The following is a 23369-nucleotide window of genomic DNA, read 5'->3' as shown; positions in this document are numbered from 1 at the left end:
GCCGACTTGTTGAAAAAAAAAAATTATTATTATCATTGCTAATATGGCATCACTCATACAAGTCGTCTGGCTACCATATCTCATATTTGTTTGTTCTACTGTGGGGTGCATTTATCTTTATATGTTATGTATCATGTTTATTATAAAATTTTGAAAAAATATCATAAATGGATTAATGAAAATGTGTACATGTATATTAAGATAATATACAACATTTAATGAGAGTGATTATTATTGATTATTATTATTACTAATATGGTGTCTCAAGACATAAGAGACACTTAGTGATTTTAATGCATACCTGCTTGCCAGCACAGTGTGTAAGTTTATTTAGGTACAGGTATACTTAAATATAATTATCAGAGTACATATATGTAAAATATGAAATAACTTTTCAAAACACTTGAAATTTTGAGTTTCCAGACATAATGGAGAGACGTGGTGCTTACAGAACTCACGGTTCTAGAATGTAAACAAACTGAGCGGGGCATGATAACCGTATTAGAAAGTCAGGTGGGAGGAACCGTATAGAGAGTTTTGGTCATAATTTGAAATGTCCGTATTTTAACTCGACGATAAAGGCAGGGTGGCCCAAAGGGGAAAAAAAACATTCAGCGTCTTTCATTCACTATCTTTGATATACAGTGGTCCCTTGCTTTTCGTAGTTCTCAGCAATCATAAATTTCGCCAATCATAGGGGTATTTTCGTATAAACATGGACTCGCTTTTCATAGGTTGACTCGCGAATAGTAGTTCATCCGGGACGCGTACGCACGGTGTGAGCCGGGGCGGCCTCCCTACCCAGCCAGTCTGGCATTGTTTACCAGTGAGTGAAGGTCTCCTCAAGTGCTCCTACGAAATATTTCATAATATTCCACTCATTTTAGTGCTTGCAATTACTAAATAAGCTACCATGGCTCCAAAGAAAGCTCCTAGTGCCAAGCCTGTGGTAAAGAATATGAGAAATATGTACAGTGACAAAGTCTTGGGCCATTTTCGGGAAGTGTTAAAGAGACGCCAGAAACAGAGCTCTCTCCACAGTTACTTTGCGAGACAGAACTAGAGTGACTCAAGGTGGTCCTAGTGGCATTAAGAAACAGAGAAGAGAAGCAACCCCAGAGAAGCAATTGGTACCTGAGGTGTTGCTGGAAGGAGATTCCCCTTCCAAACTGTAAACAATCCAATATCTCTCCTCCTCCAGTCTCCCATACACTGGAAATATAAACACAAATGCAGTATAATGTGATCCTTTATTGACTACGTTTTGCCCACACAGTGGGCTTTTTCAAGTCACAAACAGAACTACCTGGGGTGGAAGGAACGCGAGTATTTATAGTCCGGTTCAGAATGCTGAGGTCAGGTGAAGAATGCTGCATCTGATGATGTACCGAGTGGGGTTATAGAGTCTAAAAACTTGGGTAGCTTGGAAAGGAGATTGGACAAATTTGTGAGCAGACCTTCTACAGTGTTCGTATGTGGGATAGCGATGAAGTAGTTTCTTGGCAAGTGGTTCAGCTATGTTATAGAAGCCACTATTCTGGTTGAAGTTGTCGGATATAGAAATAAGTGATGATTCCAGGATTATATTTCCATTGTGTTGGTATTTTATACCATTTACTCCCATACACTAAGAAGAATCTCCAATAAAGGTAAGTGTTATGCTGTTAATGTTTCATTCATCATTTCCCATTGTATTGTTTATGTACTATATGTATATTTCATCTAAAAAAATTTTTTGTTTTAATACTTTTGGGTGTCAGGAACGGATTAATTGTATTTACATTATTTCTTATGGGGAAAATTGATTCGCAAATCATAAATTTCGTTTATAATAACGACTCCAGGAACGGATTAATTACGAAAAACGAGGGACCACTGTATTTCATATTACTAATGAAAGGAAGGAACCTTGATACTATGACACTACAGTTTTAATTTAATAATAATTATTAAACTACAACATAATCCTTATTTTCAGATGTTGGGCAGAAGCAAGGGATGAGATAAAATATAACCTGGATGTTGGAGATTGGTTTATCCGCTCCAACTTGTTTAACCTTCAGCTACTGGATGAACATCTTGCAAGAACCCTTGAAGATCCTAGAGTACACTCCTATATCCCTTCTATCTTTGTGATGCAACTAGTCCAGGTAAGATGACATTATGTAAGCTAATTGTACTTAGGTTTTTATTGTTAAAGGAAAATGGTTCATTAGGTAACCTGATCATTTGGTTCATTCAGGTAAAAGGTTGAAAATTTTCCACAAAATGGCATTCATGTTAAGAAAATATGTAATATTTGATTGATTTTGAACATATTACTGAATATCAAAATTTTATTATTATTTTATTTTTATTTTTTTTATTATCACACTGGCCGATTCCCACCAAGGCAGGGTGGCCCGAAAAAGAAAAACTTTCACCATCATTCACTCCATCACTGTCTTGCCAGAAGGGTGCTTTACACTACAGTTTTTAAACTGCAACATTAACCCTTTGACTGTCGCAACCCCCAATCCTGAGGTGTCTCGTGGTGTCGCAAAATTTAAAAAAAAAAATTATTTTTTCTTACGAAATGATAGAGAATCTTTTCCCGATTGTAATGACACCAAAAAAACAAAATTTGATGGAAAACTGACGGAATTATGCTCTCGCGAAGTTAGCGACCTCGGCGCTGTTTACAAATCGGCAATTTCGCCCACTTTGAGTCCTATTTTCGGCTAATTCCATTGTGTCAGTCGCCCAAACTCATAGCTATTTCTTTAGAACTCCATTTTTTCTATCGATTGAGTACAAGAAACTGCCCATTTACAGATTTCAACTACCTAATAATGTGGTCAGAAATTTGCAATTTGGCCAATTTCATGAAAACTAAAAAATATGACAATTTCAAAATAAGGTCCAGAATGAACAATGCAGATATTCCTGGCTCTAAAATAACATTTTCTTTGTTCATCAGTCATGTCTCCAGGCCCCTCTGATATTACTCTTGCTTTCTATTTTGAATTTTTATTCAAACAAAAAATAGAAGACTTACTATTATGCAGACTACTGCAATACTGTAATAATTGTATAAATAACATCAATCCATTCATGACTGCATATTAGAATGGCTAGTTGGACATTTATTGGACAATGGCATCATTTGTTTACTTTTGAACATTGGCAAAAATCAAACATTTCCCCTACTTTGAGCTCTATTTCTAGGTTCTTTTTATAGTAAAATCAATCAAAATCACCTCTATTTCTATAATATGTTTTTTTTTTTTTTTTAACAAGTCGGCCGTCTCCCACCGAGGCAGGGTGACCCAAAAAAGAAAGAAAATCCCCAAAAAGAAAATACTTTCATCATCATTCAACACTTTCACCACACTCACACATTATCACTGTTTTTGCAGAGGTGCTCAGAATACAACAGTCTAGAAGCATACACATATAAAGATACACAACATATCCCTCCAAACTGCCAATATCCCAAACCCCTCCTTTAAAGTGCAGGCATTGTACTTCCCATTTCCAGGACTCAAGTCCGAATATGTTTTCCATTCTATCAAATGAGACCAAGAAAACGAGAGTACAACCATAAATACTATACGAAAATAGACCACAAAGTCGGCATTTTAATTCAAAAAAACGGTCGGAGTTTTTTTTTTCTCATTATGCACTGCGTGCTCCAGGATTTTTTTTTATATGGTGCACACTGACCACACAGACCCATTCTCTCACATGTGGGCCTACCAGCTTTCTCCTGCTTGATTTGAAGCCGCTAGAATTTATGAGTATATATACGTCAAACACGGTACCTCGTAAGACGTATATATGCGGCCGCGACAGTCAAAGGGTTAACACCCCTTCTTCAGAGTGCAGGCACTGTACTTCCCATCTCCAGGACTCAAGTCCGGCCTGCCGGTTTCCCTGAACCCCTTCATAAATGTTACTTTGCTCACACTCCAACAGCACGTCAAGTATTAAAAACCATTTGTCTCCATTCACGCTCACGCATGCCTGCTGGAAGTCCAAGCCCCTCGCACACAAAACCTCCTTTACCCCCTCCCTCCAACCTTTCCTAGGCCGACCCCTACCCCGCCTTCCTTCCACTACAGACTGATACACTCTTGAAGTCATTCTGTTTCGCTTCATTCTCTCTACATGTCCGAACCACCTCAACAACCCTTCCTCAGCCCTCTGGACAACAGTTTTGGTAATCCCGCACCTCCTCCTAACTTCCAAACTACGAATTCTCTGCATTATATTCACACCACACATTGCCCTCAGACATGACATCTCCACTGCCTCCAGCCTTCTCCTCGCTGCAACATTCATCACCCATGCTTCACACCCATATAAGAGCGTTGGTAAAACTATACTCTCATACATTCCCCTCTTTACCTCCAAGGACAAAGGACAAAGTTCTTTGTCTCCACAGACTCCTAAGTGCACCACTCACCCTTTTCCCCTCATCAATTCTATGATTCACCTCATCTTTCATAGACCCATCCGCTGACACGTCCACTCCCAAATATCTGAATACATTCACCTCCTCCATACTCTCTCCCTCCAATCTGATATCCAATCTTTCATCATATAATCTTTTTGTTATCCTCATAACCTTACTCTTTCCTGTATTCACCTTTAATTTTCTTCTTTTGCACACCCTACCAAATTCATCCACCAATCTCTGCAACTTCTCTTCAGAATCTCCCAAGAGCACAGTGTCATCAGCAAAGAGCAGCTGTGACAACTCCCACTTTGTGTGTGATTCTTTATCTTTTAACTCCACGCCTCTTGCCAAGACCCTCGCATTTACTTCTCTTACAACCCCATCTATAAATATATTAAACAACCACGGTGACATCACACATCCTTGTCTAAGGCCTACTTTTACTGGGAAATAATTTCCCTCTTTCCTACATACTCTAACTTGAGCCTCACTATCCTCGTATTTTTATTACATTGGTCATTTTCTCCAGTGTTGAGTGACCCCAAATAGGATATGCATTCACCATCACTCCTTCAATAGCTGTCTTGCTAGATGTGCATGGAAATCACTATTCAAATGACCCCTCCTATCCTTCAGAGTACAGGCGCTGCACTTCACCTCTGCCAGTTAAATGGTTTTTCTGAATTCCTTCATAAATTCTTCATTGAATTAAATTATATCTATAGTATATCATTTACTTTAAACCATTGTATGGCACTGGCTTCTACTGTCTAGTTTTACATTTTTTATTGCTCTTACCTCTGTGATTGGTTTTGAAAGTTTAACTACTCTTGCATCCTGTTCTTTGGCCACACTTCTCTGTTGATAATCTGTTCAACTCGGCTTTTGCTGTTGGCTACTTTTTGGCCCACATGGCCATCACAGTCTGGGTGATCTGGCACTTGGCACAGATAGAGATTCAGTTTTCTCTTAAGACTTCTACGTTTGTTCTGGAATTTTTGTAATTACTTGATTGATCATGCCGTGATGAGCTTTATCTCTTGTACCTATCTTCTAACCTTCAATTTACTGATCTGAATTTGTGCTCTTACAATTTTTTGATCCCTTTTGTAGATGCACTTTTGCTGTTGCTTTATCTCATTCCACTTTTCATTGCCAGTATTGCAGACATGGTTCCTTACATTTGTCTATTCTTCATTATGTTGTTTGCTGTGACTGTTACCTTTTGTTCTGCATTTTCTCTTCATAATTCAATCCTCCCAGCTTTAATATTAGTCTGGATGCATTTCTTTTGACTGTTTAGTTTCACTTTGTTTGGCTAGGTGAGAGGGGAAAGGGTTCCACAATGGTACTTCATATACAGTATTTGCATACTAGTGATGAAGAGTTACTTAGAGTATTTTATTATTTGCCGGCCCAACATATGCCACAAAGGTTATTTTATTTGTATTCTTCAGGACTTTCTTTACCTATTTCAGTGAAAGCACAAGCTATACTACTATCACAATAGCAATCATGAATAGACACTACTAGAAGTGTGGAAGAGAATTATTTATTTATTTTTTTTTTTTTTTTCAACAAGTCGGCCGTCTCCCACCGAGGCAGGGTGACCCAAAAAAGAAAGAAAATCCCCAAAAAGAAAATACTTTCATCATCATTCAACACTTTCACCACACTCGCACATTATCACTGTTTTTGCAGAGGTGCTCAGAATACAACAGTCTAGAAGCATACACATATAAAGATACACAACATATCCCTCCAAACTGCCAATATCCCAAACCCCTCCTTTAAAGTGTAGGCATTGTACTTCCCATTTCCAGGACTCAAGTCCGACTATATGAAAATAACCGGTTTCCCTGAATCCCTTCACTAAATATTACCCTGCTCACACTCCAACAGATCGTCAGGTCCCAAGTATCATTCGTCTCCATTCACTCCTATCTAACACGCTCATGCACGCTTGCTGGAAGTCCAAGCCCCTCACCCACAAAACCTCCTTTACCCCCTCTTTCCAACCCTTTCGAGGACGACCCCTACCCCTCTTTCCTTCCCCTATAGATTTATATGCTTTCCATGTCATTCTACTTTGATCCATTCTCTCTAAATGACCAAACCACCTCAACAACCCCTCTTCTGCCCTCTGACTAATGCTTTTATTAACTCCACACCTTCTCCTAATTTCCACACTCCGAATTTTCTGCATAATATTTACACCACACATTGCCCTTAGACAGGACATCTCCACTGCCTCCAACCGTCTCCTCGCTGCTGCATTTACCACCCAAGCTTCACATCCATATAAGAGTGTTGGTACTACTATACTTTCATACATTCCCTTCTTTGCCTCCATAGATAACGTTTTTTGACTCCACATATACCTCAACGCACCACTCACCTTTTTTCCCTCATCAATTCTATGATTAACCTCATCCTTCATAAATCCATCCGCCGACACGTCAACTCCCAAGTATCTGAAAACATTCACTTCTTCCATATGGAAGAAGTGAATGGAAGAGAATTAATTATGTGATAAATGGTTTAAAACCGACAAGTTGAAGATTGAGACACTTGTGCAACATATGGGAATCTTTATTGAAGAAACATTTCGCCACACAGTGGCTTCATCAATCCGATACAAATCGGAAAGGTGTAAGGAGAGGAGGAGTTTGAAATAATCAGTCCCTCATCTTGGAGTTGATGTATTCAGTCCATCAATCTTGTAGGAAGTACAGTGGACCCCCGCCTTACGATATTAATCTGTTCCTGAGAGCTCATCGTATGCCGAAATTATTGTAAGGCGAATTAATTTTTCCCGTAAGAAATAATGGAAATCAAATCAATCCGTTCCTGACACCCCAAAGTACGAAAAAAAAAAAATTTTACCAATAAACACAAACTGAAGAAGACATGCACAGTTAATACTCTACTAAGAATAGAATACATGACACTTACCTTTATTGAAGATCTGGTGATGATTGATGGGATGGGAGGAGGGGAGAGTGGAAGTTGTTATTGTTTAGAAGGGGAATCCCATTCCATTAGGACTTTAGGTAGCAAGTCCTTTTAATGCCACTAGAACCAGCTTGAGAGTAACTGGACCTCTGTCGCACAACATATCTGTCCATAGAACTCTGTACCTCTCGTTCCTTTATGATTTGTCTAAAGTGGCTCACAACATTGTCATTGTAAAAGTCACCAGCATGGCTTGCCATAGCTGTGTGAGGGCAATTTTCATCCATAAAGGTTTGCACTTCAAGCCACTTTGCACACATTTCCTTAATCTTTGAAGTAGACAACTTCTTCAATTTCTCTCTCCCCTCCTCCAAAGCAGTTTCCTCAGGTCTGGCCTCTTGCTGTTGAAGATGATCTTACAGCTCATCATTGTCCTCCTCCTCCTCCAACTCTTCCACATCCTCCCCAGTAACTTCCAACCCCAAGGACTTCCCCAATGCCACAATTGATTCCACAATTGGCATACGCTTCTCAGAGTTAGCCTCAAACCCTTCAAAATCCCTTTTGTCTACACATTGTGGCCACAGTTTCTTCCAAGCAGAGTTCAAGGTCCTCATAGTCACTCCCTCCCAAGCCTTACCTATAAGGTTTACACAAGTGAGGATACTAAAGTGATCTTTCCAAAACACACTTAAAGTCATTTGAGTGTCTGAGGTCACTTCAAAGCACTTTTGAAACATAGATTTTGTGTAGAGCTTTTTGAAGTCTGAAATGACCTGGTCCATGGGCTGCAGGAGAGGAGTGGTATTAGGAGGCAAAAACTTGACCTTAATGAAGCTCATGTCCCCAGAAAGTCACTCTGCCAAGTCTGAAGGATGACCAGGAGCATTGTCTGATACCAGGAGGCACTTAAGGTCCAATTTATTTTCCAGGAGGTAATTTTTCACAGTGGGGGCAAATGCATGGTGTAACCAGTCATAGAAAAAGTCCCTAATGATCCATGCCTTACTGTTTGCCCTCCACATCACACACAAATTAGCCTTGAGGACATTGTTTTGCCTGAATGCTATGGGAGTTTCAGAGTGATACACCAATAAAGGCTTCACTTTGCAATCACCACTAGCATTAGCACACATCAGAAGAGTAAGCCTGTCTTTCATAGGCTTATGTCATGGAAGTGCCTTTTCCTCCTGAGTAATGTAGGTCCTGTTTGCCATTTTCTTCCAAAACAGGCGTGTTTCGTCACAATTAAACACTTGTTCAGGTTTCAATTCTTCACTGTCTATGTACTCCTTGAATTCCTTCACATATTGTTCAGCCGCTTTTTGGTCCAAACTGGCAGCCTCACCATGCCTTATCACACTTTGTATGCCACTACGATTCTTAAATCTCTCAAACCAACCTTTGCTGGCCTTGAAATTCACTCACATCACCACTAGTTGCAGGCATTTTTCTAATTAAATCATGCAACTTCCTAGCCTTTTCACATATGATCGCTTGAGAGATGGTATCTCCTGCTATCTTTTTTTCATGTATCCACACCAATAACAGTCTCTCAATATCTTCGAGTACTTGCGATCTCTGTTTCGAAAACAAACTTGCACCTTTTGCAAGAACAGCTTCCTTGATTGCCGTTTTGTTGGCCACGATAGTAGTGATGGTTAATTGGGGTTTGGTATACAACCTGGCCAGCTCCGAGACACGCACTCCACTTTCGTACTTAGTAATTATCTCTTTCTTCATTTCCATAGTAATTTTCACCCTTTTTACCACAGGGTTGGCACTAGAAGCTTTTTTGGGGCCCATGGTGACTGATATGTGTTTTTCGTTTATCCACACCAATAACAGTCTCAACATCTTCGAGTACTTGTGATCTGTTTTTCGAAAACATACTTGCACCTTTCACAACAACAGCTTCCTTGATTGCCTTTCTGTTGGCCAAGATAGTAGCGATGGTTGATAGTTGCAGCTACAATCACTAAAAACACTGTGATAATATGAAATGTACCAAACGTATACGTGGATGCGACCGCACTGGCTGGCTTGTAAACACTGGCACCCACGGGGCAGCTGAGGCCACGCGTGGGACGCAACCCGGATGAATCGCGTGAGACGAGTTTTTTAGCGTGAGGCGAGGCAAAATTTTTGTGTTGAAATGTATCCTATGGTGGATTTAACGTAACGCAATGCCATCGTAAGGCAGGGGTCCACTGTACAGCACAGGGCCGTAGAAGTGGCTTACATACTGTAGTCAGGTGAGGCGAAGCATAAGTGTCTCAGTCTTCAACTTTGGGTTTTAAACCATTTATCACGAACTAGATACAAAGAATTCTTCAACACTTGTCCAGTTTTTGGATGAACACCTACTTCGACTAGTGGATGGTACCTTTATGACCCTGCCTCCTCCTCCTTCGCCTCACCTGACTACAGTATATAAGCCACTTCTATGGCCCTGTGCTGTACTTCCTACATGATTGATGGACTGAACACGTCAACTCCAGGCTGAGGGACTGATTACCTCAAACCCCTCCTCTCCTCACACCTTTCTGATTTGTATTGGACTGATGAAGCCACTGTGTGGCAAAACATTTCTTCAGTAAAGATTCCCATATGTTGCATAAGTGTTTCAATCGAGAATTAATTAAGGGGTACCATGAAAGGTATGGCAAACCAGGTATCATATTTCCTGAACCTGAATTAATATGCTTCTAGTAATGAGTTTGAGCCTGACCCATGGCCGAGCTCCGGGAGTAGAAAGGCTATCAAAACTCATCGAAGGTATATCAGAGGTATTGTAAGAGCACCTTCCCTAAGTCCCCTGGTACAGAAGTTCTGGAGTTTTCCCTGATCCAATATCATATCAGTTCCTCTTTCCCTTAGGGTAAAGGGTATTGATATACTATTAGAGTATGAGCAAGGTAATACCTGTGGAATGATTCAGGAAAACTGATTAGCCAAACTTGGGTTCTAGAGGTAGTTATTACAGTACCGACTTCGAAGGATATGTAAGGAGGTTGCAGTTAGGTGGATCATTTGAATTGTATAGATAATTCTGAAAAGACAGCTAGGGAATCAGTGATGAGAAATGTTCTTTCCTTTTTTGGGTGCACCTTTGCTTGATGGAAAATGATGTGTTAAAAAAAAAAATACTATATATTCTGGTGTCATGATTTTCTTCTGTTACATTATAAGCCATTTTCTTATTTCTTTTGCAGGTATACCTTATAGATGACCCAAGCAATAGTGTGTTAAGTGAAACTGACCTACAATTAACCCTGGAGGCCTTGGTGCGTATATGTCATTCTCGACAAGCTCCTGATGGTCTTGTTTCACTGATTGAGGCACTACGCATGAAGCATGACTTATTAAGCAGTGAACGTTTAACTGGAGGAAACAGCCTGAGTGGCTCTAATACTCCATTATCTGCAGGACCTAGTCTTCACTTTCATTCAGGTGTTACACAAGCCAGGGATTTTCAGGATCCACCAGCTTTACAAGAGAAAACTGAAGTATTATTGAGAGAATGGATTCAGATGTATCATTCTCCTACCGCAGGCCAGGGTTCTGCATCAGCTTTTCAGCATTTTGTCAAGCAAATGAATCTTCATGGAATCCTTAAAACTGATGATCTCATTACCAGGTAAATGATTTCACTATCTTGAGTATTAGTTTTCTTGAGTATTAGTTTCAGTAACATTACTGAATTATCAAGAGCATAAAAGAAACAAATCACTTACAAATTTTTACATACATCATCAAATTATATTTCACTTACAGATTTTTCCGCATTTGCATCAGCATGTGCAGAGATTTGTGTGTTCGTTCCATCTTGGAACAAGGCCAGGGCCCATCACCTACTTACGTACGAAGTAAATGTTTCCAGAACTTGGACGCATTTGTGCGGCTTATTGCCTTATTAGTCAAACACTCTGGTGAAGCTACCAACCCTACTACTAAGATAAATCTCCTCAATAAGGTAATTATGGAGAATGATGTCTGAATGTTTAAACATATTACACCTTCCTTTAGTTTTCAAATGGCATTGAACAGGATTGAATGGAAATAATTGTTGACAAATGTGACCTTTTAATTTATACTGTACTCACTCTTCATTTGCAAGAGATGCAAACTGAGGATGAATTTGCAGGTACTGAACTTATATTTAAGTAGGAGAACACATCGGCCAATATGTTAATAAAAAAGAAAAATAACAGGGGAGGCTTTTTAGAATCCCCTGTGGCTAACCTTTTACTCATAGTATTGGTTAAATATTTTATTTTATTTTGCTGTTTATTTATTTTTGGTAAAATAAGTCATCTGACTGACTTGTTTGATATGAGGGTGTAGATAATACATTGTTAGAAAGAATCATTGGAAGGATATTACCATCAAGTTGTATGTAATTTTTGCACTGGTAGGGTTGCTTGTCTTCACAAGCCAGTCAAATGTTGCAAATTACTGCTAATGTTCAATATACAGTGCACACAAGTGAATGTATGTGTACCATGATTTCGAGTTTTTTCTTTTTCTTTTTTTTTTTTAAGTAACATGTCGGCCATTTCCCACCAAGGCAGGGTGACCCAAAAAAGAAAGAAAAAACTTTCATCATCATTCAACACTTTCACCATCACTCATGCATAATCACTGTCTTTGCAGAAGTGCTAAAATACGACAATTTTGATGTCCCTCCAAACTGCCAATATCCCAAACCCCTCATTTAACCCTTGCAGGGTCCACAGGCCCTCTCAGAGACTTGTTCTCAGGGTTCCCCAAATTTCAAAAAAAAAAAAAAAAAAAAATTCGTATGAAAAGATAGAGAATCTTTTCCCGATCATAATGACACCAAAAGTATGAAATTTGATGGAAAACTTACGGAATTATGCTCTCGCAAAGTTAGCGGTCTCGACGATGTTTACGCATCGGCGATTTTCCCCAATTTGAGCCCTATTTTCGACCAATTCCAATGTACTGGTCGACAAAAATCACAACTATTTTGCTAGGACTCCATTTTTTCTATCGAATGAGTACAAGAAACCACCAATTTACCAATTTCAACTATCCAATACAGTGGTCAGAATTTAGCAATTTTGCCAATTTCACACAAATTTCAAAAGATGTCAATTTCCAAATAGGGTCCAGAATAAACAAGAAAGACATTCCTGTTACTAAAATAATATTTCCTCTGTTCATTAGTCACGTCCCCAGGCCCCTCTTACATTTCTTTTGCTTTCCACTTTGAATTTTTTTTCTCAAAAAAAAAAAAATAAGATTTGCTGTTATGCAGACTACTGCATTAGTGTAGAAATGGTATAAATAATATCGGCACACTTGTGAAAGAATATTAGACTCACCAGTTGATGTGTATTGGACGCTTAGCAAGATTTGTTTACTTTTGAACTTTGGTAAAAATCGAACATTTCTGCTACTTAGAGCTCAATTTCAAGGTACTTTTCATTGTAAAACCAGTCAAAATCATCTCAATTTCTGTAATATGTCTTCCATTCTATATAATGAGACCAAGAAAACTAGAATACAACAATAAATACCATATGAAAATATAGTGCAAAGTCGCTGTTTTAATCCAAAAACACGGTCAAAGTTTTTTTTTTTTTCTCATTACACACTGTGTGCTGCAGGATTTTCTTTTTATACTGCACACACTGACCACATAAACCCATTCTTTCATATGTAGTCCTACCAGCTTTCTCTCACTAGATTTGAAGGCGCTAGAATTTATGCATACTAGTACGTCATGGACACTGGCGCATAACCCGTACTAGTACGACCGAAACCCTGAAAGGGTTAAAGTACAGGCATTATACTTCCCATTTCCAGGACTCAAGTCCAGCTAACCAGTTTCCCTGATTTTTTTTTTTTTTTTTTTTTTTTTTTTTTTTTTTTTTTTTTTTTTTTTTTTTTTTTTTTTTTTCCCAACAAGTCGGTCGTCTCCCACCGAGGCAGGGTGACCCAAAAAAAAAAAAAAAATTAAGAGAGAAAATCCCCAAAAAGAAAATACTTTCATCATCATTCAACACTTTCACCACACTCACACATTATCACTGCTTTTGCAGAGGTGCTCAGAATACAACAGTTTAGAAGCATATACGTATAGAGGTACACAACACATCCCTCCAAACTGCCAATATCCCAAACCCCTCCTTTAAAGTGCAGGCATTGTACTTCCCTGAATCCCTTCACAAAATATTACCTTGCTCACACTCCAACAGCTCGTCAGGTCCCAAAAACCATTCGTCTCTATTCACTCCAATGTAACTTGCTCACGCACACTTGCTGGAAGTTTTTACCTCCTCCCTCCAACATTTTCAGGGATGACCCCTGCCCTGCCTTCCTTCCCCTACAGATTTATATGCTCTCCAAGTCATTCTACTTTGTTCCATTCTCTCTAAATGACCACACCTCCTCTTAAGACACGACATCTCCAGCCGCCTCCTAGCTACAGCAATTACAACCCATGCTTCACACCCTTAAAGGAGTGTTGGTACCACTATACTCTCATACATTCCCTTCTTTGCCTCCATGGATAATGTTCTTTGTCTCCACAGATACCTCAACACACCACTCATCTTTTTTTCCTTTATCATTTCTGTGGTTAACCTCATACTCCCTCCCTCCAATGTGATATCCAATTTTTCTTTATCTAAATCATTTGATACCCTAATCACCTTATTCTTATCTATGTTCACTTTCAACTTTCTTCCCTTACATATTATGATACATGCATATTATTTACTAATGACCTGTTGCTAAGAACATCAAATAGTAAGTGATGTATAGAGCCAATGAGGAAGAAGGAAAACACATTAATCATGAACAACCACTGTGAAAGAAATAGAGAACTTCTAAGTGCTTTTGTGATTTCTCACATTATTAAGGACCTGTCATGTGGATGTTTTACATATTGTGTTGTCAGCTGTTAACTGTGATCTTATTGCATAGTTAACTGTGTTTTAGATTTTAATTATTGAATTAACTGAATAAGAATTTTTAACCTATTTCAGCTCATTTGTAATGTAATATGGTCATGTAGCACAGGTGGTTTGGACATTTAGAAAGAATGGAACAAAGAATGATTTGGAGAGCGTATAAATCTGTAGCAGAAGGAAGGTGGGGTAGGGGTCGTCCTCGAAAAGGTTGGAGGGAGAGGGTAAAGGAGGTTTTGTGGGTGAGGGGCTTGGACTTCTAGCAAGCATGCGTGAGCATGTAAGGGAGGAGTGAATGGAGACAAATAGTTTTTGGGACCTGACGATCTGTTGGAGTGTGAGCTGGGTAATACTTTGTGGGGGGATTCAGGAAAACTGGTTAGCCGAACTTAGAGTCCTGGAAATGGGAAGTACAATGCCTGCACTTCAAAGGTGGTGTTTGAGACATTGGCAGTTTGGAGGAAATTCTAAACCGTCGTATCTGAGCTCCTCTGCAAAAACAGTGATTATGTATGAGTGATGGTGAAAGTGTTGAATGATGTAAGTATTTTTTCTTTCTTTTAGGTTTTTCTTTCTTTTTGGGTCACCCTGCCTAGGTGGGAAACGACCAATGTTTTAAAAAGAAAAATAGAAATCTATAAGATTAAAGTACGTATTAGTTTAGCCACAATTTTAGTATTCTATATATCACTATAATTTGGCTGTTGAGGTTTATTGACATAATGCAATATGGTACACTTCACATAAGTGCAGATTTAAGACATGGAACAATTTGCAGTGAATTGAAATATTTTTAATTTCTTTAATTTCTATTCTAGGTTTTGGGATTAGTTTGTGGCATCATGATTCATGATATTGAATCAAATGGCACAGAGTTTCAACAGTTGCCATATCATCGCATCCTTATTATGCTGTTCCTGGAACTCAATGCTCCTGAAGCTATCTTAGAATCAATCAACCTTCCGGTATGTGAAGTAAGCCAACCTAATTGTGGAGCAACACTTTGGAGGGTGTTCATAAACTGATGTGCATTTTTCGTAGGATCTTTTTGTGCTCAGTGTTTGTAGTGCATTCTTAATATTTCCATCTAGACTTACGATGGACACAATGAAATGATGCATCATCTTAATTTTTTGTTTACAAAATGTAAAGTATTGTGTTTATGAACAATACCCAGACTTTATTGTCCATAGTGATGCTCGTTTTTGTTTTCTGATTTTCTGTGTAATGTTACTTGTTTCATTACTTTGGTTTTTCTTCTTAATAGCTTTATTTTTGGTTACTCTTATTCCTTCAAGCTTTGTATTTTGTGTTACAGCTTAAATGGTGTTGCATCCAATCTGTTCTTTACTAATTAAAACATGTATTTAACGTAAGTTTTTTCATTCGGTCAAATTCCCAAATTTGAGAATCTTTATAACTCGGGATATTTATGCTTACTGAAGAAGACCTCTCCGCCTTGGTTATTTGTGAATTTTTTTCTGCACGTTTTTTGGGCTTGTTGCACGATCCCTTATGTGAAAACTAACAATTTTTCATTTAAAATGTGCTCATTGATTTTCTCTATACCCAGATCTTTCTTCTCTCTAGTTTTTCTTATGAATGTCAGTAATAACCAGATTAGTGATATTTACTTGAGATATGCCCTAGTAATTTACAGAATGAGCCCAGATCTCTAAAATAAATTAGCATAAAGATGATTTTTTTTTTTTTTTTTTTTTTTTTTCTTCAACAAGTCGGCCGTCTCCCACCGAGGCAGGGTGACCCAAAAAGAAAGAAAATCCCCAAAAAGAAAATACTTTCATCATCATTCAACACTCACCACACTCACACATTATCACTGTTTTTGCAGAGGTGCTCAGAACACAACAGTTTAGAAGCATATACGTATAAAGATACACAACATATCCCTCCAAACTACTAATATCCCAAAACCCTTCCTTTATATTTGCAAATTATAGATTCACAAGGACTCTAAGAATGTAACTCGCAGAAAATTTGTGGGTTCAGCTATCTATAAATATTTTAAAGGATAAAAGTTATTTTAATGGGCATGCTGTTGGAGTGTGAGCAAAGTAACATTTTTGAAGGATTCAGGGGAAACTGGTTAGCCAGAGTTTTAACCCTTTCAGGGTCCAAGGCCAAAATCTGAAGTGGTGCTCCAGTGTCCAAGAAATTTAAAAAAAAAAAAAAAAAAAAATTTCTTACAGAATTAAAGAGCATATTTTTGTGAAGGTAATAAAACAAAAAAAAATAAAAATCTGATCAGTTCTTACCGAGATACAGTGCCAAGAAGTTTGTAAAAAATGATGTGGTGGCGGCAACATCGACGAATTCCACATACGCGCATTACATTATTTTGTGGTTTTAGTTGTTTTTTCTTTTCTTTTCCAATTTTTTTCTATTCCTACTAACATTTGGGGCCTGAGAGACCAATACTGTATATAATGTATATATATATAAACTCACTGTATTGAACACAATAACCACACTAAAGTTATTATCATATTATTGTTTACCACTGTTGTTTATTACAATAAACATGCACAAATATTGTATAATACTAATGTTCTATCATATATTTACATATTTACAATCACTGGACATGGTTTTAGAACTGCTGGAGCTTGTGAGGAATGTAAGGTGCACAGAGGAACCTTACATTCCTCACACATAAACCGAGTGTCTTTGCGTCTTTGTTGCCGTCGTTTTGTTTGTGCACAGACAATGCATCTCTTCTGAGCAAATTTCTTCTGAGTTGAAGGAAGCTGTATTATGAAATGATCACCTTCTCTCCTCAAACGCTTGGGTATATCCTGAGGAATTCGAGGACCATGTTGTATTGCAGGTGTTGTTACCTGGTACTTCATTATGAGTTGTCTGACAACAGACAAACAAAATTCACCATACGGTGGTCTGTTGCCAGTCTTTATTTGGTACATATTATATGCATTGAGCATTGAAATGTCCATGAGATGGAAGAAAAGTTTCATGTACCACTTGTAACTCTTACGAACACAGTCAACAAAACCAATCTGCATGTCACACTTGTCAACCAAGCGCATGTTTTGTGTATAATCAATCACTGACACTGGTTTTCGAATACGTTCATTAGTCACTCGATCAACTTTGCCACTGTCTTGCATTTCATTACGGTGAATGGTTGTCAACAATGTGACATCTCGTTTGTCATGCCACCGTAATGCCATGATGTCATTGGCAGTAAACACCTGCACGTCATCACCATGAGCACCTGCGTTGAGCCTGGGCATATGTTTACGATTAGAACGCACTGTGCCACACACTGTCTTGTTCACTCGCATGAAATCACTGAGTAATGGGCTTGTGTACCAGTTATCAGTATATAATGTATGCCCCTTACCAAGATAAGGTGCCATCATGTTTCTCACTACGTCACCTGAGATACCCAATAACATCTTGGTATCTTTCAATGTTTTACTACCCGTGTATACAACAATATCCAACACCAGGCCACTGTCACAATCACAGAGTACAAACAGTTTTATACCAAAGCAGTTCCTCTTGCTTGGTATATACTGCTTGAATGACAGTCTACCTTTGAACAAAATCAAAGACTCATCAATTACAAGATTCTTGAATGGATAAAAGTATATCCTGAACTTTTGTTTGAGATACATGAAAACATTTCTAATTTTGTATAACCTGTCACTTCTGTCAGGCCTGGTTTTGTCAGAGAAGTGCCTGGTCAGAGAAGGCCTGGTCACAGACCGGGCCGCGGGGGCGTTGACCCCCGGAACTCTCTCCAGGTAAATTCTCCAGGTAATACGTAAGAGTAAGATAAACCTGTTCACTGGTATGATTTCACTGAAGACCGGGGTAGAAATTAGCCAATCTGTGGACCAGTATGCTTTTATATTATGCTTATAGACGTGAGGCATAAGCATTATTGTTGCAAAAGGCAAATACATTTCTGCAACAGTCGTCTCTTTCCACCTGTGTAGTCTTGACTGTGGTGATAAGATCGTATTTGCCATGGTGTACTGAAAATACTTATTACTTTCCCTGGCAATAATTTCCATCAATGGCTGGTCAAAGAATAATTCAAAGAATTCCAGTTCATTGACCGTGGTTCCAAGGGGACAGGTAGGTAGAATTCCACTTTGAGAGTCATCAAAGTGGTGAGGCTTGGGAACAAAATTGGGATTTTGCTGCCAATCCCACATACGGTTTTCTGGTGGATACTGGACATCATAGGCTGGTTGTATGGGTGGTTGTGGTTGTGGCGGGCTGGAGGCTGACGCTCCGCTTTGTCCTTGAACTGACGAGTCAGCAGCGTGGGTCCCTGCGTGGCACAGTGAGTCACGCATGGCGGTGCCACTACCACCACCACTAACACCATCCACTGATGCCTGTGGTCTATCCATGCCAAGTGTAGCCACATCATCGTCACTATCACTACCTAAAACTGGTGTAGGGCCACGGGATGTACTCCGGGATGTACTCCATCCCCTGGGCACAGCATAGGGTACACTACCCGAGCGCATGCGGCGGCGAACATACCGACGCTTCACTGGTGAATATGATTCCTCACTATCACTACTCGAATGATCGTCGAGCGCAATAAAATCACAATCCACGTCACTATCATCGTCATTACTGAAGTCAGAGGCCTGGCCACGCAAAAATATTAGTTTTCTCTTGTGTTTAGGAACAACCGACCGTGAGTCACGAGTGCCCACACCAGAGGTAGAAGGTCGAGGATCGTCAGGGTTTTCTGCACTATTATCGATATCCTGGTCATTCTTTTCGGTCACTAACTGATCAAAGCCGTAGAATTCGTCTTCATTTCCACTTCCATGAGTGTCAGAACTATCAGATAGGAAGAGGAGAGTCCCAATTTTCCGGGGAGTGAGAGCTGACTTGCGACGAGGCATGGTGAACAAGGGTGACTGAGTCGGCATTCCCACAATGCTATGCAGGCGCCTAGATTTTTTGTTTATGGCGCACACCCACGGCGCAGACCCATTCTCTCACATGTAGGCCTATGAGCGTTTTCGCGCTAAATTTGACAGCACTAGAATTTTGGCGTAGATCTACGGTTTGGACACTCACCGTAAAGCCGTAGATCTACGGGACGGACCCTGAAAGGGTTAAAAACCTCTTATGCTAATTTTTTCTCAGCTGTTACTCTACCTCATAATTCCAAAAATCATTCCTTATCCAACCTTCATTTACCCTCATATACTCAAGTACCTTTGCTGTGCACTTTAGCAGTACGCTCTTAACTTTGCCCATATACCTCTACCATCACCTTACTTTTTAACATCAAGGCAGGATCCCCCCCCCCCCTCCCCAAAAAATGCTTTCATTATCATTCACTCCATCGTCTTGTCAGAGGTGTGCCGATACTACAGTTTAAAAACTACATGTCTCCACCCGTCCCTGCCCTATCTCTAGCCTAATTTCCTTCCAATAGTTGCTTGCCTGCACTTTAAAGGAGGGGTTCGGGATATTGGCAGTTTGGAGGGATATGTTGTGTATCTTTATACATATATGCTTCTAAACTGTTGTATTCTGGGCACCTCTTCAAAAACAGTGATTATGTGTGAGTGAGGTGAAAGTGCTGAATGATGAAAGTATTTTCTTTTTGGGGATTTTCTTTCTTTTTGGGTCACCCTGCCTCGGTGGGAGACGGCCGACTTGTTAAAAAAAAAAAAATCTTTCCAAAATGCTCTCCTTTAATTCATTCACATGCCCTTACCCACTGATTCTGGTCTCCTTGTACTTCATTTACTGTAACCCACTTCTTGTGTCCCACCTTTATAATAATCCATGTAATTGTTGAATTTATACATTTATAATACCATTTCTTTCTATAGTTAATCACTTATTTTTGCTACTCCTCCTTTGGCTCTTGATTCTTTCAGATTCACCTGACTTGATCCCTTTTATCCCTCCCCATTGAAATTCTCTCACCTCTTTTATCTTTGTTTCACTTAGAGCTAGGGTCTGCTGCCTCTTTTCATTCATAACATTATCAGTCAATTCTTTCTTATCTGTACAACACCCACATACACATTCAGATGTCCTAGTTTAAAAATTAACTTTGTCTTTTTAGTAATTGAATGCTGGTGGTGGTTTTAATACCTGCTTGCTCCTGGCATATTAGTCACCTCTTACTACACACATGGCTTACAGAGGAAGAATACTTTTCCACTTCCCCATGGAAATAAGAAATAAAAATGAACAAGAGCTATTAAAAAATTTGAAGAAAACCCAGATGGGTGTGTACATATATATACATGTACATGCATGTGTAGTGTGACCTAAGTGTAAGTAGAAGTAGGAAGATATACCTGTTTTCCTGCATATTTATGAGACAGAAAAAAGACACCAACAATCCTACCATCATGTAAAAAAAATGGGTTTCTGTTTTACACTCATTTGGCAGGACAGTAGTACCTCCCTGGGTGGTTGCTGTCTGTCAACCAAGTATGTAGGTCAGTATACTTTTATACTACATAAAAGGTAGTAGGTTGGTAGACAGCAACCACCCAGGGAGGTACTACTGTCCTGCCAAGTGAATGTAGAACGAGAGCCTGTGATTGTTTTACATGATGGTAGGATTGCTGGTGTCTTTTGTCTGTCTCATAAATATGCAAGATTACAGGTACGTCTTGCTACTCCTACTTACACTTAGGTCATACTACACATACATATACACATTTATTTACACATGCTCATCTGAGTTTTCTTTGATTTTATCCTAGTTCTTGTTCTTATTACTTTTCCTTTTATATCCATGGAGAAGTGGAATAAGAATCTTTCCTCCGTAAGCCATGTGTGTTGTAAAAGTCAACTAAAATGCCAGGAACAATGGGCTAGTAACCCCTTTTCCTGTACAGATTACTAAAAAGAAGAAGAAAATTGTCAAAGTGGGATGTCTGAATGTGTGTGTGGATGTTGTACGAATGATGAGAGAGAGATGATTGTGGATGTTATGAATAAGAAGAAGCTGGATGTCCTGGCTTTAAGTGAAACAAAGCTGAAGGGGGTGGAAGAGTTTCAGTGGAGAGAAGTAAATGGGATTTGGTCAGGGGGTTTCAAATAGAGTTAGAGCTAAAGAAGGAGTAGCAATAATGTTGAGGGATAAGCTGTGGCAGGAAAAGAGGGAGTATAAATGTATTAATTCAAGGATTATGTGGAGTAAAATAAAGGTTGGATGTGAAAAGTGGGTTATAGTAAGCGTATATGCACCTGGAGAAGAGAGAAGTGTAGAGGAGAGAGAGAGGTTTTGGGAAATGTTGAGTGTGTGGGGAGTTTTGAATCAAGTGTGAGAGTACTTGTGGTTGGGGATTTCAGTGCTTAAGTGGGAGGGAGTAGTAGTGAAATTTGGGGTGCCAGGGGTAAATGAAAATGGGGAGCGTTTAATTGAGCTATGTGCAGAAAGAGGTTTGGTCATAAGTAACAACTACCCTTAGATGCCAGTGGAAATACATAAGTCTAATTATTTTGGGTTTTCCTAGGTAATCTACATATATGCTGCTATGTATGATAATTTAGGTAAATGTATTTTTGTGTACCTGTACCTGAATAAACTTATTAATGCAGAGGTCAGACAACTGGAAGCAGTCACTGGGTTAGAATAAACATGTATTAATACCTGTCCAATTTTGGTTCAAACATATACAGTGGCATGAGTTTGTGAAGCATTTACTTCACAATATAAACGCACTTATATTGTGTACAAATTGTTGTCGTGTTAGTGCAGTAGAATAAATAAATAGCTACCAATGAAGGCACACAAAAGGAATAATTTTCTACAGTTACCCCCAGAAATACCATTATGCACACATTTTCTCTGGTGTTGGACTAGAAAAAAATGTCATTCTTTCCATCGTTCCTACAAGCTACATGGTAATCACATTCCTGGCACTAAAATAACATTTCCTCTGTTTATTAGTTATGTTTCCAGGTTTTACACATGAATTCCATTTTTATTTTTTATTTACATAATTTTTTTTCACACAAATAAAGGATTTACTCTTATGCAATATTGTAATAATTGTATAAATAATATCAGCGCATTTGTGAACGTATGTTTTCTGCTACTTCGCGCTCAATTTCAAACTATTTTCAGTACTAAAAGCAATCAGAATCGTCTCTATTTCTGTAATATATCTTCCAATCTATCAAATGAGATCAAGAAACCTCAAATACAACCATAAAAACCATATGAAAATACACCGTAAAGTCGATGTTTTAATCCAAAAACTCGGTCACATTTTTTTTATTATGCATTGCGTTCTGCAGGATTTGTTTTATATGGTGCACACCTACCACATAGATGCATTCTCTCATATCTAGGCCCAAAGTTACCACACACAGCTTATCTGAGTGAGCTGAGCTCATGATGGCTTGGACTCAAAGGGTTAAAACACTTGAAATTTTGGAAAGTTTCCAGACATAATGGAGATGCAGAGCTCACAGAGGGTGTAAACAGTGGCTCATGAAGATCAATTTAGCGAGTCAGGTGGGGGGCTGTATAACGAGTTTTGGTTATAATTTAAAGTGTCCGTATTAGTGAAATGCCGTAAGATGAAGTGCCATAAAGCGGGCACCTACTGTAGTGATTCGAACTCGCCATGTTCTAGGTTATCCCACATTGAAACCTATGATGAAGATGTGCCATTTAAATATCATATACTCTTGCATCTACATTATTCCCTTCCACATTAAGTAATTCCTCTTTCCAATTCAGAGTTTTTGTTTTTAACACACCAGCCATAAATAGTCATACAGTGGCTATTTGATCATAGGCGGTCTAAGTTTAGTTTTTTGTTAACCACTATAAATTTTGCACCAAGTTACTTGACACCACCAATGATGTAGACTAAGTTTTGGCAGTTATTATTGAAAACTGCAACCTTGTATGAACCATTGGAAAAAGCTTCCCAGCTGTTCAAGGACAAGTAATTGGAGATTGATCATTCTTGAAAACCTGTCAAACCCAGCCCCAAATATCCTGCTAGACAGTTTCAGTTAGAGGC

The 23369-nt window shown here is 38.9% G+C and overlaps 1 protein-coding gene across 1 annotated transcript in view; it reads left to right on the top strand.

Annotated features, from left to right (window-relative positions):
- Not1 (CCR4-NOT transcription complex subunit 1) overlaps positions 1 to 23369 on the top strand; it is a 462156-nt gene that overhangs the window by 398486 nt on the left and 40301 nt on the right. The window contains exons 31-34 of the mRNA XM_070089800.1: positions 1979 to 2150; positions 10612 to 11036; positions 11174 to 11372; positions 15156 to 15302. Of these exons, the coding sequence (XP_069945901.1) occupies positions 1979 to 2150; positions 10612 to 11036; positions 11174 to 11372; positions 15156 to 15302 (943 nt within the window). The remainder of the gene's footprint in view (positions 1 to 1978; positions 2151 to 10611; positions 11037 to 11173; positions 11373 to 15155; positions 15303 to 23369) is intronic.

The sequence above is a fragment of the Cherax quadricarinatus genome, chromosome 29 (assembly GCF_038502225.1).
Source record: "Cherax quadricarinatus isolate ZL_2023a chromosome 29, ASM3850222v1, whole genome shotgun sequence".
Lineage (NCBI taxonomy): Eukaryota > Metazoa > Arthropoda > Malacostraca > Decapoda > Parastacidae > Cherax > Cherax quadricarinatus.
Note: the sequence above shows the minus strand (reverse complement) of the source record. Positions and strands in the feature narration are given on the sequence as shown.